Source organism: Myodes glareolus, chromosome 18, assembly GCF_982192425.1.
Source record: "Myodes glareolus chromosome 18, mMyoGla1.1, whole genome shotgun sequence".
Taxonomy (NCBI): Eukaryota; Metazoa; Chordata; class Mammalia; order Rodentia; family Cricetidae; genus Myodes; species Myodes glareolus.
In genome coordinates, this window is record NC_142043.1 from 41446567 (window position 1) to 41464963 (window position 18397).

At 42.8% G+C, this 18397-nt stretch overlaps 1 protein-coding gene across 1 annotated transcript in view; it reads left to right on the top strand.

Annotated features, from left to right (window-relative positions):
• The window catches only part of Mrps9 (mitochondrial ribosomal protein S9), a 52780-nt gene extending 36133 nt beyond the window's left edge, over positions 1 to 16647 (top strand). The window contains exons 6-11 of the mRNA XM_048430197.3: positions 6409 to 6476; positions 7200 to 7275; positions 9482 to 9650; positions 10519 to 10627; positions 14210 to 14379; positions 16373 to 16647. Of these exons, the coding sequence (XP_048286154.3) occupies positions 6409 to 6476; positions 7200 to 7275; positions 9482 to 9650; positions 10519 to 10627; positions 14210 to 14379; positions 16373 to 16464 (684 nt within the window). The 3' untranslated portion in view covers positions 16465 to 16647. The remainder of the gene's footprint in view (positions 1 to 6408; positions 6477 to 7199; positions 7276 to 9481; positions 9651 to 10518; positions 10628 to 14209; positions 14380 to 16372) is intronic.
• The last annotated feature ends 1750 nt before the right edge of the window (positions 16648 to 18397 follow it).

The window sequence follows — 18397 nt, forward strand, 5'->3', positions numbered from 1 at the left end:
CACGGAAAAAAGTAAAGCAGGCAGGTCTTAGAGAGGAGCCTTATCAAACAGCTGTCATCTGACAAGCCATTTGCATTTGTTTTGGCTGAAATGGAGCAACCCAAGGGCAAGATATTTTGTTGCATTCCATCATAATGAAGAAATTACACATTGTGTAAGAGGCCTGCCTTTACTTTTAGTTTGCTTGTGTGCTTTAAAAGGTCTTGCTCCCGAAACTGATGTGTTAGAATTTTACCATGCTCTGACTGAAATGTCAAATTATATTTGACTAATAAATGCTCTTCCCCTGGATCGGGCTGGGTTTTGTTGCACATAGAAGAGTACATTACATTTCAGTGAACTCGGGAAATCCTCCATGTTTGCCCGTCACATCAGCGTCGCTTAGGGCAAGTGTCATTAATTACAGCTGAAGTCACACCCATGTCACCTCATAGAGCATCCAGATCACTGGCTCCTGGGTGCTCAGACTCTGAAGTCGCTGATAAGTGTTTGCTGCTCAGCCTGCAGAAGCACTTTCATGCTGTGGTGAGCACTGCGCATAAAGTCTAACGGTGAGACTTAGACCAGTTTGCAGGCTTTCTCTCCTTTGTTCTGCCCTATCATCCTATAATGGGGATGCCTTCCCTCTGTCCCCGGGCAGCATGGAGAGCAGCCCTTGTAGACTGGCAGACTGCAAAGCCTTAGGAATAAGCTTTGTTGCTACCATTTGCTTTGGTCAATATAATTTTCTCTCCAGATGACAGGAAAAAGACACTCAACCAAGCAATGTTTCTCATGTCTGTGACCAGCTATAATTGTGTAAGGCAGGGCAGTCCATGGTCAGGCTTTTTGACAAGGAAACAGATCTCATGCCTGTGTGCAGCTGTGTGAAGAGACCTTTCTGAGCTCCATTAACCTTTCTTATTGTCTGTAATCGTGCTGAGTCTTTTTACTATGGGTGGCTGTTTGCATCGTGAGTATACATACCAGTAACTTTATAACTAGTCAAAGATAGCCCTGATACACACTCCAGTGATAATAAATATCAGATATAATAAAAAGCTAGGCATGCTGATACACACTTTTAATCTCAACCCTCAGAAGGCAGAGGCAGGTGGATCTCTGAATTTGAGACCAGTCCAATCTACATAGTAAGTTCTATGCCAGCCAGGGCTACATAGAAAGACTCTGCCTTTTTTTTTTTTTTTTTTTTTTTTTAAGGCTAGGCATGATACATACATGTAACCTCAGCAGTTGCAATGCAGGGGCAAGAGGATTGCTGCAGGTTCAAAACCAGCCTGATCTGCATAGTGAATCCCAGGCCAGCAGAAAAATTTAGCAAGAGCCTGTCTTTGTGGGAGAATGACAATGAGGGAAAAAGAAAAAAAATCACGTATTTTCTTTGTCCCCGTCAGGAGGTTAGACCGGATGGGAAAATGTGCATGAAGGAGGTCTTGCTGGCCTGTGATGTCTTCTCACTTGGTATCACTCTCTAAGGGTTCATTTGTAGGCCAGCTGGGTCCCAGTTTTACTGTGGACATAGTGACTCCTATGTCTTCAGGATCCTGGGTAAATCAATAAAAGCCCAGTTAGTAGGAGGTACATATATAATGAAGAGATGGAAAACCATTCTGACACCACAGCTTAAACAATAAGAAATGGTTTCAAGAAGTAAGAGTCTTCCTGGGTTTTATAGCGTGGCACTGAACAGCTGAAAGGGCCTAGCTAGGTGCTTGACAGCATGGCCTGAACCCACCCTCTAGATTGAGGGTTTCCATTCTGTCAGAAGCTGTTTCAGCAGTAGGGCTTGTAGACTTCACCAGCATGAGCAGCTGTAGTCTCGGTTTCAAGAACAGAAGGAAGGAAATAAATTTTCTGAAAACACTAAGCAAAGCTAGAGGACAAAGAAGAAGTTTAAGCTTGTTGTATGTGTCTGTTTGGAAAACGAAGTTGGGGTGTGGCTCTGTGCAGATCACCTGCCCAGCGCGTCTGCCTAGACTCCGTCCCCAGCACTGCAGAACTGAAAATGCCATAGACAGATATGCAAGCTGGGACTGCCTAGTGAAACCCTGTATCTATGACTCAGGGATGACCAGGGCTCGAGTAGGAGTGGAGGCTGCTGTGGCCTGTGGCCTTAGCTCTGCTTTCCCAGAGCCGTGTGAGCCTGCCCAGGATGGCTGTCCTGGTGGTAGATGTGGTAGTGGATGGACCGTGTATGGAATTCACTACCTAGAAGTGAGTTGAAAATTGTTAGTTTTCTTTTACCTATACTATTTTAAAAGTTACCTATGATAACTTAAAAAGATGTTTGTTTGGCAGAGTTTCGGGAATTTCAGTCAATGTTAAATTGGCCCCTGTTCTTTTGGACATGTACAAATGTTCATCTTGCAATAGGGGAGTGAAAAATAAAGGAGACCAGGGGCCATAGTTCCTTTCAGAGTCATGCTTCCCATGACCAGAGGATGTTTTATGGGTCCCAGCTTCCTATAGGTGCCTCCTCTCAGCTGCATTACCTCGGACACGAAGCCTTTATACATGGGTCCTGGGTTGTGGCGGGGAGGGGACAACACTACCCAGACTGCAGCAAAAGTCATTTACACCTTACTACTGAAGGCGGTTACCTGACTCACATGGAGACCTGCCTTGGTTAGGGTTTCTAGTGCTGTGAAGAGACACCGCGACTATAGTAACTCTTATGAAGGAAAAATTTAATTGGGACTGACTTACAGTTTAAGAGGTTTAGTCCATTATTGTCACGGTGAGAAGCATGGCACCATGCAGGCACACATGTTGCTGTCCCATGCTGGGACAGGCCATGCAAAATAGTGAAATCTATGTACTGTCCTTGCCAGCATTATTCAGACACACGTCTCCAAAGCAGGGAGATAAACCTTTGGTTTCAGGCCTGCTATACCTCATACACTCAGAACTCAAGAGACTTTACATAAGCTTATTCCAGACTTTTAGGAGAGGCCGGATGCACAACTCTGAAAACAAAAATGGAAATTTAATATCGAGTAGAAAGTTCACTTACATTTGCAACTAATTTTATAGTAAATAATAGAGTATTTTCAAAATGCTTTTTCAGATTGAAGGAACTGCATAGTCACCGACATTTACAAATATATAGGTGTACACACACACACACTAAAAACTTGAGAAATGAAGGACTAAGTAGCTCATTATATATTTACGTTATTGGGTTAAGAAAAAAGTCCAAAGTAAAATTAACCATTCTGATCTCTGGAAGTTTTATGTAAATAGGACTCACCTGCTTTGTCCGAGAAGTCACTGGCATTTCAGAGATTCTGCAGGCTTTTCCTGACGACCTGAGTAACCCCAGTTCTTCCACTAAGGACTGCAGCCCCAAAGAGTGCCTGCTTGATGAGGCCGCTATAGGCTGCAAGCCAGGGTCTGGGGACAAAGTATCATGGCATTTGCACTTGGCTTTGTGTTTCTAAATATTCCTTGTGACCCCATGGTAAATGTTTAAAGCTCTTGGATATACTGTTGTCTTTAAAAGTGGAATTAAAATAACTGTTACTTGAGTAACTGTTTAAGGACTGTGCAGTTATTGTTTTTAAAAAGTCCTTACTTTGCTGAGGTATATTTATATGTGTGTTAATTTAAGACTTCTTGGCAGCAGGAATTAATTCAGCAGTCTAGAAATAGCTTTAGTATATAGTTTCTTCATATAAGAATCATTACTATTGTATACTCTATATACCCAAAGTATACAGTTAGGAAAATAATGTTTTAAAAATGGGATTCAACTTGCTGCCTTTGTTAATTTGATGAGATTACTTATTTTGTAGTGGTGCAGATACTGTAATGTATGGCTTTAATTCGAGAAGTAAAATTCTGTGGGATGTGAGTCCTAAACACTCTGGTGTCCTTGCTGCTGGCAGTTAGCTTCCCGGAGTGGCTCATATGACCTAAGTGGAAACTCTTACCATTGTATGTCAGATGGCACTCTTGATAGGGAAACCGTTCACAGAGGGGGCAGGGATCTGCAATAGAAACATGCTCCTTGCAACCTGGGGTGCATTGAATTACATTGGCGTAATTCACGTGATTTTGTTTACACCAGTGGCCAAAACACTCGAGGTGGTTATTACTTAAGACGTTGATTCTCTGTGCTTCTGTAACAAATTATGAACTGTCCAAAATAGCAATTACTATTGCTTACTTACTATTTTGTATACCAAATGCAATTGACTTTTCCTATGCTGCCCCTCCAATGAACTATTATTTATTTACCCTTCCTAAAATTTGAATTTCCACATGATTAGTATAACCCAAACAAATTTGGGAAGGATACTGTGATTCATACTGTTTAGGCTCCAAAAAGGACTTTTGGTTTCAAAATTTCTTTTCTCAACCTGAGCATCTGGTCTTTTCAAATTAAGGCACCTTCTAAATTTGACTCATACATTATGGAAATCTGATGGCACAAGGGGTGGATAGGCTTGCTTTGATTTTATGAAATATTAATCATAGCTGTGATTAATGATTCAGCATTTCACATCTGGGTTATTCCTGTCATATTTGAAATTACACTATTAAGTACAGTATATAAGCTTAGTGTAGGTGGGGTCATTCTAATTCTCTAGTGTCCCTTAAAAATTAAGTGGAAGTGTAACAATATACCAGAAGCTACCGTGATAATCTGTGACGTTGACAGTTCCTGACATATTTTATGCCCTCAAGGATTTTTCTTTGCAAATTGGGACACATCTCTTCAGGGAACTAAAGCTATAGAATTTACTTCCCAGAGAACTGCTGCTTTTAGCTTACCACAACACAGACCTTGAAGAGTCATTTCTTAACACAAACAGAATGCATGGAGGTGGAGCACAGCGCAGTGGTTTCTTACACTAACCTGATTCTTTAAAGCGCCTTTAGTCACTGCTATAGGCCAAGTACTGTGTTAAGTTTTTGGCACACATTTTCTTTTCGAGAGTATAGTTCAGCATAGAGAGGAGGAGGCCTAGACCCTCCTGCTGAAGTCCAGGGAGCAGCGAGTTGCTCGGTTTCACCCAGTCCGGACACTTATCATCGGTGAGCGGAACTCACTGCTTGACATTTGATGCACACTTGTCATACTTACCTTCACATTTCTTTACTGAAATTGTGGGTGAGTAATTATAGGTATAAACAACACCAGGAGGAAATGGTGTAGTGAGAGAATAATCCTAGAAAAATACAGACTTAACGTGAAAATGAGGCTGACAAGGAGTATATAAGTTGGGGTGAAGGCACTCGCTGAGTTCAATCCCTTGGACCCATGTAGAAATGGGAGGGGAGAGCAGACCCTACAGAGGCGTCCCCCAGCCTCCACACAGGCACCCATATATTGACCATGCACATGCATATGCAATAATAAATAGAATTTAGGAAAAGAATGAGCTGAAAGCTGCCGGAAAGCCATTGGAAATGGTTAATTTACCAGCCTAAATTTTGACTTGAGACGCAACCAAGAGGAAGGTGTGTTCTGACCGAGTTGGTGTTCTCATAAGTTACATATCCCTGTCTGTGTTTGAAAGCCACGCCTCTGCCACTGCAGTCTCAGTCCAAGAGCTAGGTGACTTGTTCTTTTCCTGGAGCAGCAGCTCGGGCAGCGCCACTTGCACACTGACACGCTGTGTCTGTCTACTCGCTACAGGTGAGGAAGGCTTCTTTCCTGGAAGGCTTGACCTGTTGAGAATGTCAAGAACTACGTTTTAGAGACCAGAGTGCTGAAAACATTGTCATTGCTACCCCATGGAGTTTTACCCTAATGTGCGTTAGCTGCTGAGAAGCCCTAGTGGCAGAGCATTTGCTAGTTCAGTCCCTAGCACTACACACACACTGGCTAAAAGTACCCTAACCACAGTCAAACAGGCTTTTAAAATCTTAGATTGTAAGATTCAATGTTAGGTCAGTAGTTACTAAACTTGAGGTGCCTTAAGTTCACTGCGTCTAAGTGTAATTTACTACATAAGTTAGAATTTTTTTCCTTAGGGTAAATTTGTGTCCTATTTGTGCAAGTGTAAGGAAAAGACATGGTCAGCTGTGAGGAGAAGACATGGTCAGCTGTGAGGAGAAGACATGGTCAACTGTAGGAGAAGACATGGTCAGCTGTAGGAGAAGACATGGTCAGCTGTAGGAGAAAACAGATTACAGAGTTTTGTTGTTTTAACCATCCTCACAGGTGTGAAATTTTATGTTGTCATAGACTTTTTAAGCCAGTTAGAGTGTTGTAAAGTCATATTGAAATTATTGCCCCTCAGTTCAGCTGAGAACGTTTTATTAAGACACATTTTCCTACTCTGAAGCTAGATCGAGGAGGGAGTGCTTAGAATAAGGGCTGCTCAGGAAAATAATAAAATATATTATCAGGAATACTGTACCATCTCTCATTCCAGCTGTGTATTTTCTTTGTTTTAGGAAGTGTATGGAAAGGTCCTCCAGCTAGAAGCACGCAGAGGTCCACTTTCAGAGAAAACCGAGTCCAAGTAAGTTCTTGTCGTCCATTGCTAGCATGGTGCCTAAGATTTGGACGGTATTTCAACAGTAGTCACTAAAGTTAAGTTTCTAAATAGGTGATTTTTATTTAAGAGGAGAGGAAACATACTGAGCTTATTTTTACATTACCTAATTCCAAACTTATGAATTAAGTGGTATTTAATCACTGTTTTGGATAGTGATGGTCTCAGTGTTTTATGCGCAAGCTGCATGCTTACTCAGTGTTTGCGTATTTCAGTGGTTTGTGTTTCTGTTTGGCCGATCAATCATTCCATCAACCTGTGCATCAGCTTTCTACAGGCCTCATGCATTTCTTCTTGCACAAGACATCTTATTCAGCTTGTTCAACCTGTGACTGTGGCTTTGCTTTTTTCTGGGGACTTTATTACTGCTTCAGTTAGTTGATAGAAGAACATTGGACCCTTTATGTCTTCCTAGCAAACAACACAGGCACAATCGTAAGCTTTAAGGCATCTGGTAGCCTTTAAATGAGTTTGAGAGTGACACATTTAACTCTTCGAACAAAAGGTTTGCTCACACTGTATTTCTAAAGGAGATTGGGGGAATAGAGTGTTTCTCCAAAGTGGTGTAGGAGTACTCCTGAATAACATGAAAATTTGTCTCCACATCATGAATTGCTACTGTATGGAGGATCTTTTGTGATATAACTCTAATTGCATGCTTAATTAAAAATATATGTGATATTTTAACAGAGACCTGATTGGCAGCAGATGGCTGATTAAGGAGGAACTAGAAGAAATGTTAGTGGAAAAACTGTCAGATCAAGATGTGAGTAATTAATCTTTTTAATTTAAGGGACCTGTGTCATGAGAATGCAGACAATTGCTGTATTAAGATCCTAATAGTGATGCTCCTCAGAGCCAGGTGTTCCCCAGATACTTACCCTTGTTCTCATACAGCCCTTGTTGATTTCTGCAGTCGGGAAAGTGACACATCTAGCTTCCAGATCCTCCTTTCCTCTCATAAGTGCCCTCGTGTCTTCTGCCAGTTGTTTTAGGAGCAGGCAGATGTCGCTTTTTGTTCTCTCCAGTAAGGCCAATAGTGAATTTAGAGGCTAATGATGAATGCAGGGAACCATCAAGTAGGGGAGGATTCAGCACACCTTCATGCAGTGTGTAACTTCTCGCCTTCCCTTCCTCGTGTGCCTGTCTATGTGGGCAGTGGCTTTACCTGTGGAGCTTACGTTAGCTGTGCCACAGACACTTTAACAGTGCGCTAAGCTGCATTTCCCAGACCTGACAGGCCCTTGGAGAGTCACCCAGGAATCTAAGATGAACAACCTCCCTCTGTGAACCTGTGTCCTGTAAAGTTCATGACCCCATTTTAGGTCTGAATTGCATTTATTGTGTTGAGTGTTCTAATAGAGCCCAGCATTATCAGGGAAGTTGGATGTATTGCGTATTTAGATGTAGAGTCGAGGTTTATACTCCCAGATCCCATGTGACAATGGCTAGTGATGCTGGTGCCTTGCCACCGTGGGATTTAAGTTGTGCCCCTTGCTTGTTCTGATTTAATACCAGAGAAGTTAGTGGCTTGGGAAAGTTGCAGTTTGCTTAGACAAGGTGTCCGGAGTTTGGATGGTGGCCGATCTGGAGGTGATTGCTAGGGCTTTAGCTGCTGAGTCCTGCTGTGTGTGAATTGAATTGGAAAGATCTCTGTTTCTTCAGTGAATGCATCATTTCATTTTCTTCCTGTTTTCCAGCCACCACTTTGATTTTTGTAAAATTCAGGCAGTTTTGTCCGTTTTTCTATTTGGGGAATACCCCAAGGGCTTTAGTACCAGCATAAAGCTATAAAAACACAACAGTGTAGGTGGTCATCAGAACAGCTGGTGTTAAGAGAAGTCCTGGACATTGTGTCTGTGATAACAAAGCTGAGGGTAGTGGGAGTGGTGTTTGGCTTCCTAACCCATAGCTTAGTTCATTAATAAAGCTGTGCTATGCACAATGAAGGAATCGTGAAGATATCGAGTCCAAGGACACAGCTGTGTAGCTGGCCTGGCAGCATGGAGCGTGGATGTGTGAGTTCTCCACGCCAACTCAGACCGGGCATGCCTGCCTTTTCTACTTGTCTCCCAGGAAGCTGCATCTGAACCGCTGTTCTGATACTAACCAGACTCATGAGATCCTTAAATGTTTCACATTATCCTGGAAGGATATTCGCTGGAAAGGCAAAGTGGCAAAGTTGGGTCTGACTTTCAGGGCTGGCAGGAACAAATAAGTCATCAAAAACTGGGCTCCATGATCCATATTAACGAAGGCTCTTAAGTATGGTTGTTTCCTTCTCCACAGACACTCTAGAGTGATTATTCTGGCTTCTAATTTTAAGGGGTTAATACCAAGTTGTTTACTTTCTAATCACATGTTCAAGAACTATTAAAAAAAATGCACAGAGTAGCAAGGATAATTTATTTCAAGAGGTTGCCCTTTAAGTCAAGTATCTCTTGAATTTTTAAATAGCTTGATTGTTCGGTTTTAAAGGAAATCATAAACATTAAAGTAACACAGCTTGAACAGCCAAAAATATATTTGCCAAATGTATTATGAAATATAACTTAAGGGAAACATTTTCTTGAAATCAGACTCTTTTGCTATTTATATCTGACTGGAAATTATTTCTAATGTTCCTTTTGATGCAGTTTTATTGACAGAATAGAAGTTGTACTTTTGAAGATCATCTAAATATTTTTTAAAACAAATTTAAATATCAATTTTATAATCATAATGCAGAAAAATTGATTTTTTTGAATGATAAATCCCTTTGTTTGTTTCCTTGAGAGAAAGCATAAGCAGTAAGGACCCACGGAGAAGCGATGCGTCCGCATGCTGTTCTAAAGCAGCATGAAGATGCAGAGGTGTCAGCCTGTCAAAATTCATCAGGAAGGCAACATTGGAAAGATCAAGTATATAAAAATAGCAAAACTTTAGCAAATGCAATTACACTTGCTTCTTCTAATGAATTCTATTGTCTGCAGTATGTGCAGTTCATTCGGCTGCTGGAAAAGTTATTGACGTTGCCGTATGGTCCTGCCGAGGAGGAACTCATACAGAGGTTCCGCAAAAGTGTAACAGTTCAATCAAAGAAGCAGGTGATTGAGCCCGTGCAGCGTGACGAGCGAGGCATGGCCTTCAGCACCAGCGAAGGTATGGCATTCCACAGAGAGACTCAAGTCCACGCAAGACGCAAAAACCGCTTATTCTTATGCTATTGCTCTCCGGTGCCTATTGGTTTTGTTGGTTTTTTGCTAATGTTACATTGGGTTTCCTAATCTTAAGACTCTATTGGAGTTTTTGTTTGGTTGGTTGGTTTTGATTTTTATTTTTAAAACAAAGAAACATAAAAGCCTAAATCTATACTGTTACAAGAGAAAGTGTGGGACCACAGCCATGCAATCATTAAACTATTTCATGTTTTCAACTGGTGGAATCAACAAAATGTTTGTGAAAGGGGTTCTCAGAAACTCCAGGTGCTCAGTGTGTGCATTTCAGATGTAAACATGTGATGTGAAAACTTGAGGCTTCAACTTGAATTTCCTGGATTCTGAGTGAGGACATTAGACATGATTCATCTTTCAAAAACTGACCTGTGAAGTATATTTATAGTTCTTAAAACTTTAAGCCCAGTCCTTTAATGTGTGACTTTGAAATGCCACCTTTCCTAAGGACTCCTTGCATTTTTTTTCAGTTGTGTTTCATTCTAATGTTTGCATATTCTTAAAAATTTCTGTTGATTTGTTTTTTATTAATTATAAAAAACAATGTGAGTTGGTTGCTGTTTTTGTTGCAAGACAAATGAATGTGAATGTCTTGGTTCTTGAAACAAATTTGAAATCATAATTACCTCCCAGTCGGGTTTATCTCCTCGGCTGTCGTGTGAGTCACCCTCTACTTTTGGATGCTTCTGTAGTGGTTCTAGAACTTTGCTCTCTGCAGGCTCATGCAGCAGGGAGCAGTGGTCTTCCTGGGCTCTGACACGGTCTTGAACTCACTGGCCGGCTTCCCTGTCCTGCAGGCAGGAGGAAGAGCGCCACGGCACAGGCGGTTGTTTTCGAGCACGGAAGTGGGAAGATCCACGTGAACGGAGTTGATTATCTGCTGTACTTTCCCGTCACACAGGACAGGTGTGGTTTCGATTCCTGCTTTTAAGGAGATCATGCTTTATAATTCATCATCATAATTAAGAAGACTGCAGTTTTCTCATTGTTTATCTGAAGGATTATTTCTCTTCACCAATAAACTAGCTAAGCAGAAATTACTGCTATTTTTCTAGGTAGTTTTTCAGATTTTTAGGAAAACATTCCTAGAAGCCCCCATTAATTGGCTCGTTTTGTCAGCTCCTGCTGGAATTTGAATATTGAGGCATATCTCACATTCTGAAATGCAGAGTATGCCAAGACGTAAGGAAAGCACGTATCACCTTATGATGGGAAGACAGGCGTTCACAGAAAACAGCAGCCTAGGAACCAACCCTGGCTTCTTAATTGACGAAGCCGAGAAGCAAGGGGAAGTGTGAGCAGCTCTCCGTGGCTTAGGCTTGTTTCTCCTGATTGTGAACATTAGGAAAGGTCTGCCGTGTCTTTTTTGACTTTCTCCTGCGTGGGGAAGTTAATTGGAAATATGTAGAAGAAGCAAAGAAACCTGGGGTGGGTGTGTAAAGTCAAAATACAAGTTTTGCTGCATTCCCAGTGTGGTGTGTGCTATCCCTGGAGAGGCAGACATTTGTCGTAAACAGACATTAGACATTTCATGCCCCTTAACTCTCCGACAGTGGTTATTGTTCCAGTCACTGCTGCTGGGTGTTTCCTGACGTGCCGTGGTGTTTAAGGGCAAAGGGCTGAAGCTCCACTCATGCTCGTGTAGAAAGTAGGGGCCCTTCTGAGTAGCTAACTCAGGGAGCGTGCGTTGTGTTCCTGTGTCAAGAAGGAATCTGTTCTTAATTCCATGAAATACAGATTGAACTCATTCTGTCATCGTCTGCACTGGAATAAATGGAAGAAGCTTAGGAAAAGCCAAAGAGGCCCACACCACAGGATGGTGGTTTCACTAGCAGCAGCAAGGAGTGGAGTTTGATGAGTGACTGCCTGTCACTTGGTATTCAGACAAAGTTCCTGATGATTTAACAGCAGGTCATAACCGTAGCTCCATCTGTCTTCCAGTTACAACTTAAATCTTAACCAGCCATCCCCTTTTGAGACAGGGTCTCACTGCCTAGCTCTGGCTGGCCTGGAACTTGCTGAGACGCAGACAAAACTTGAACTCACTGAGATCTACCTGTCTCTGCCTTTCAAGCTCTGTGATTAAAGGCATGTCACTCCTGGCAGCTTCAATCTGTAGTTTGAACTCAACCAGCAGCATCTTCTGTGATCCATCTTGTCCAAGGCATGGAAAGATGTCAGTGACATCTAAGATGATTCCTGCTGTCCGAGAACATCCGGCTGGGAAGCCTAGTGCTGCTCATATTGGGAAGGGACACTCAGACCTTCTCATTGACTTAAAATATCTGTCGGAACTAAGGGCTGCCCTGCTAGCCATGACCTAGCCTTCCCTTTTAGAGAAGCAGGCCTGGCAGTGAAGAGACCACTGGCCCATGGGAGACAACAGAAGAAAATATCAGGGAGCTGAGCATGATGGTCCCTGAGCTGCTTGTCTTAAAGTCACTAGACCTGTTCATCTTCGGGGTCTTTTCCGTGGGGCCTGCTGCTTTTACACAAACAGAAAGCTGGTCGTGAGGACGCAGGCAGTGTTGCCTTCCCAGTGTCATCAGAATTTAGTTTTCCATTTGCTCTTATTTACAACTGCTGTGTGCCTGGTACTTCAGGATACAAGAAAAGTTGATAACCTTTCTGGACAGCAGTACTCCCTGATGCTCACACATACTAACCATATAGTAGAAGGAACATGCTTGCATTTAAAGCAGCTGCAGAAAAATCAGTGTCTCTATTTGGTACCAGAGGAGTAGCAGTCAGAGAACATAGGAATGAGAAAGTCATTTATTTATGTATCTTGGGCTATGCTGGTTGGTACAGCCAGAACAAAGTGTGGTCCTTGTACAGACAGAAGGATGTTATAGGACACTCTGAGAGAAGAGGCACTGAGCTGTGGAGAGTTTTTTTGTGATGGACCTGGGAGCATGTGCTGATTGATAGTCCAGTACAGTTAAAGTCAGGAGCAGTGGGGCCTTCGTTACTTGTTGTTAAACTGGGGTGAGGTTTGTAGATGGTTTGTCTTTTACAATGTCCCCCCAGCATCCAGCTTTGCAGATGCTGCCTCATCTTTCTGGCCCTGACCCTTCTGCCTCCTTTACTCTAACGTAGTTCCGTTTTTTCTGAGTTTCAGCCTGCTGATTATGTAAGCATATGTTTGGGAATCGTAAAACCTTGAGAATTGAGACAGATAAATGTGCATGGTCCCAACAAATAGTTGTTGAGAGGCCTCTTTTGTAGCTTCACTTCCATCACAAACTGCTTCCTGTCAGGTGGTGCAGGGACTTCCTCCGCGTATGCATGGGACAATCCGACTTTGCCCTGCAGTAGCAGAATTTGGTTATCAGTCTCTGGTTTTCTCAGTTTCTGTAATATTGCTACTGCTTACAGTAGTATTAACCTTAATAATATGGCTAGTTTTGTTTGGTTGCCCTAAGTGTTCTGTCAGAAAGGCAGGAGAGGTTTATGTCTGTTGTAGGATTGGCCCATCCTTGAACATACCATTGCAAGCATAGTTTGCTGTGGCCTTGGAGTGCCTGTGTGAGTCCGCTTGCAGAGGTTCTTTTTTTTACAGTGTGAAAAGCTGCATTTGAATCCCCAGCTGTAGTCAACTCTCAGCTCACAGGAAAATCGACTTCATTTGAGGTCTAGAAGCTGCAGCGGCAGAGAAAGCAAGCAAATACAGTATAGATGGACTCTTCTAAGAAGTTCAGGAGATATGTAGCCCATGCCCGGTGCACACAAGGTCTTGGGTAAATAAATAAAGTAAAAAAACCCAGCAGAGGTAAAAGCGAGGTAACAGAGTCCAGCCCTTTAGCAGAGGTGACAGTGCGCATCATACTGACATCAAGGTGTTTAGCAGGTGCTTCTTCACTGAGTGGGAGGAGGCACAGGACCATGCTTGTGTGTGGCCTCATGGCGTCTGCCTGGTTTGCTCCCTGGTCCTGAGGGGCAGGCCTGACCATACATGCATCTTAGGGAACTACAGTAGGAATGTGGGATTTTGGGTGGACAGACACATCACATGTTCACTGTGGTTCTGGAAACATTCAAAGCAGCATTACGGAGATGAGTATCGTACATTGTGCAGAAACATTAGAGCACTCCTCACTTAGGAAAGCCAAATGGCATTTGAGTGTTGCTTAAGAAGGCCTATTAATTTATACATGGTCACTGAATCCTAAGGTTGGATGCAGTGTGAGTTAATGGCATTCCTCAGCTGTAAGACTTCCTCACCAGGTGATTTTCACAAGGTTCTCATGAGATGATCAGAAAGGTCAGGGAACTGCTCTACTCTGTCCATACCAAAATAAGTCTGTGAACCCTGTAAACCTCAGGAGGATCGTGTTTCTCTGTCTTGGTGTCAAGCTGATGGAGAAGTGTGACCAGTAGAACTGTGGCGGGCATCATTTGTTTTTATAACCATTCACAAGGTTAGTAGTTTATGAAATCCCGGGTCTTCATAGGAGGCCTAACCTGTGTGTCTGTGATGTGCCTTAGAGAACAGCTGATGTTCCCCTTCCACTTCCTGGACCGGCTGGAGAAACATGATGTAACCTGCACCGTCTCCGGGGGTGGGAGATCAGCGCAAGCGGGAGCCATACGCTTGGCAATGGCCAGAGCTTTATGCAGCTTCATCACCGAGGACGAGATAGAGTGGATGAGACAAGGTAGGGGTGTGTGTGTGTGTGTGTGTGTGCACATTCCCGTACAAGTGCCCATGCACAGAGGACGAGATAGAGTGGATGAGACAAGGTAGGGGTGTGTGTGTGTGTGTGTGTGTGTGTGTGTGTGTGAAGTGTGCGCGCACGCGTGTGTGTGTGTGTGTGTGTGTGTGTGTGTGCGTGCGTGCGTGTGTGTACATGCATATGCAAGTGCCCATGAACAGGTCCTGTTGCTGCCCTGTTGATATTACTTATGCTAGTGTGAGAAAACTTCCTTTTGGGGCTCTCTGCATCTCTGCACACTACTAGCTCCTTTCAGTCTCCAGAACCACAACTGTCACCTTCAGTCTGGATTTCTACAGAGTGAACCAAGATTAGAGGTCCTCCCACCCAGCCATTGTCCCTGCTAGAATGTGCAGTCCCAAGGCCAGCGGGAATTATTTTGGCCTAAGCATAAACTTCCATGTAGCTGAACTAGCATATAACTCATCTGTATTCGAAACAGATTAGTTGTTTTACTTTATCATAAGAATCAGTAATAATTTAATGATAGATGAATTTTTCCAACATTATTTGGGATTTTCCTTTTTTGCACTGTGATATTACAATTTGGTTTTATTTTCTTTTTCCTTTCACTTTGTGAACCCATTACCTGTGCATGAATGGAGGGGTCTCCGCACTAGGATAAGGAGTGTGCTTCATTCTTGCACTAGGATGTTGCTTGCACATGTAGGAGCCATTCAAGCTCAAGATGGTCTTTGCACCGTGTGTGCAGCTGATGCAGCAGCCCCCAGGAGTCACTTAGTGCTTCACACTTTACCCCTTTCCAGATCATACGACTCTACATGGTCTCTCTGTTCTGCCTGTAGCCCCAGCACTGGGACGTGACCGAAGCCATGCTTGTGGCTTAGGCTACTTGATTTTCTTTTGGAATGTTGCTTGCTTTTAAACAATTTGCCATTTTATCAAGTTCATCAACTTGTGAAAATAAGTAGATAGTGAAGGAGGTTTGCATAGGTTTGACTTAACCAATGTGCTCTTTGTAGTTATATGCTTATGATTTTGAATTTAATGTAGAATGTATCTATAACCCATTCGACATAATTATTTTATCCTGTGAATCCCTACTAAGTAGCACCGTAAGCCCTGTGCCAATAAGAAGACTGCTCGTATTACAAAGGTGAAAAGGAGCAGGTTCAGACGAGCACACCATTAATCCCAGGTCTACAAAGCGAGTTCTAGGTCAGCCAGTCTACATAGTGAGACCCTGTCTCAACAACCAAAAGACAGGTAAAAGCAGTGCCCTGTGTATACAGTTATATAAGGCCTGCGTGCTGCTGGTGTCTGTGATTGCTACTGGCGTTCCCTGTGGACCATAAGCTATTGTCTCAAAGCATGGTTGCTCCTGGTGACCAGACAGGCAGCAGCGTCCGTCTAAGAGTGACTTTAGTATTCTATAACAAACAATTTATATCCAAAAAATAACTCAAAACTTCTTCAACTTCTGAACTAAAACACTAAGGAATATCGTCTTCACAGAAATTCTAACAAGATACTTTCTTGCTCCAATATGTTCAGCTCTTTGTTTCTATATGAGCCTTGCTGTGCTGTTAACAGGTGTCTGAGCTTCCTGGGACCTTGCTAACAAGGTGCGGTAACACACCCATAATCCCAGCACCTGGGAGACAGATGTGAAAATCACAAGGTCAGGGTCCTTCTTAGAGATACGAAGAATATATTAGCTCAGTAAATAGTGACTGGCCACGAAGAATGGCTTCAACCTATGTTGAGCAGTATTGGTGAACCAAAGAAAGAATCTTAATTCTCTTAGGATGCAGAAAGAGTCTCATAAAGCATTGTTGGTGACGGGAACTATTAGTTTAGTTGTATGCCTCTGGGTTTCTCTAAGCAGTTTCTGTAAATGTCATGCAGTTCACGCCCTTGTCTGCTAGGCAGCCTGTGTTTCCACAGCTCACAAAGGCTTCCGTTTATACTGCAGCTGGACTACTCACTACGGATCCACGGATCAGAGAACGGAAGAAGCCAGGCCAGGAGGGTGCCCGAAGGAAGTTCACCTGGAAGAAGCGCTAAGACTTTCACAGGAGAGCAAGGAGCACCTGTGTCTCTATGCCCGGCTCGTGGTAGAGCACAGTCATGTCCACTGACCAAGGGCAGGCAGCACATTTAGACATGTTTTTTTTTAGTTTGAGTCATAACATGACTTATTTTTAAGTGCTATTTTTTTGTGATTATTATTAAAATAATAAAAAATAATGTTAGTTTCATTCTTTATTTTTTTAACTTTTTAAAATACAGGAGCGTAATTTACAAAATCTTGGCATATTGGACTTGAAAGTTAGCTGTGTAGACTTACTCTTCCTTCCTGTGGTGCTGAGACTTCTCACCCTTGACCAGGTCCTCTTGTTTTCCCTACCCCGCCAACCCCCTGCAAACTACTATTGTACTGTTTCTCCAAGCTCAATTCTCATAGACTACACAGCCAAGTGAGATTTTGTGCAGTGTCTTTCCGTGCCTACTTGTTTCACTTAGTGTAATGTCCTTGAGGTTCCTCAGTGTCAGACAGGCCAGATGAATTATTGTATAATACAGATGTTATATAGGCTCATACACACACATGCATGTGCACATGTGCACTGATCTTGTGTCAACTTGGTAGAGTTTAAAATCATGTAGACAAATCACTGGGCCTGTCTGTGAGGTGCTTCTAGAAATGTTTATTAAATGGGAAAATTCACAATCTGTGCAACACCTTGTAGGTCAGCATCCCAGATGGACCAAAGGGAGAAAGTGGGTGGAGTACCAGCATTCGCCCCTCTACTTCCTGACTCTGAATGCCTCAAGCTCCTGCTGCCATGCCATCCCTGCTCTGACGGCCTGTGCCCTCAAATACCAACCCCAAATAAACCCTTTCTCCTTTGGGTGCATTTTGGCAGGTATTTGTAATAGCAGTGAAACAAACAGTGCTCACCACTACTGAGTTCTTCACTGGTCCGTTTTGGAATCCGTTTCCAAGCAGCAAGACGGAGGGTGAGGTATCCTCCAGCTTTCCCCCACAGAGGCTGCTGGAGGTGCCCGATAGGGGATTTGGGTAAGGAAATGGCAACAGGGACCTCTGGGTGAAGGAACCTGGACTAAGGGCTGCTGTGCACATGGCCTGGACCAAGGAGGCAGTCTGGGTTTCCTTAGTGACTCCTTCAGTGGTGGCCAGAGATTGGCTGGACTGCAGGCCAGGTGTCCAGAAAGCCTATGAGATTGGGCAGGTAAAGCAGTTGCAGATGACCCATCACAGGTGTTTGGCCAGGAGCTGGACTCTTCAGTCACACCTGAAAGTCAAATTGAAGGTTGCTCTTAGGCTCCTAACTACCCTGGCTTAAATGAAGAAACTTAACATTTTTGTCTTCTTCCTATATTGTAGTGGGTCTTTGAGGAAAAATAAGGCTATTGGTGGCAGAGTATTTTAAATGATTCGGTTGCTTATCTGTTTAAGTATATAAATGTCAAGTTTCATTATGACATTCTCAAATGTGCACATCTCATACTTTGTCCATACTCAGCTGATACTCTTGTATATACCTCTACCATCTCCTGCATTTACTTTCAAGTTTTTTTTTAATATTTCATTTGTATTTTAATAAATAAAGCTTGCCTGAAGACCAGAATGCAAAACAGTAACACTAGTTAGCCATAGAGGCTGGGTGGTGGTGGTGCACACCTTTAATCCCAGTACTAGAGCGAAATGTAAGGCATGATGAGACAGGAACCCACTCTCTTTTCAGTCTGAAGATTTTGTAGAGGTAAGAACTCTAGTGATTTGTCTGCTTTGATTCTATGATCTTCAGGTTGAACCCCAATATTTGTCTCTGGGTTTTTATTATTCATGTAGCATTTAGCATCCACAATTACAATGGGGTAGCTGGTTCAGAGAAGAAGCTAAAATTATTGAACAATGGAGTAAAGCTAGAGGTAGGAAAATCTCCCAAGATCAAATTCTTGGAGATTGATA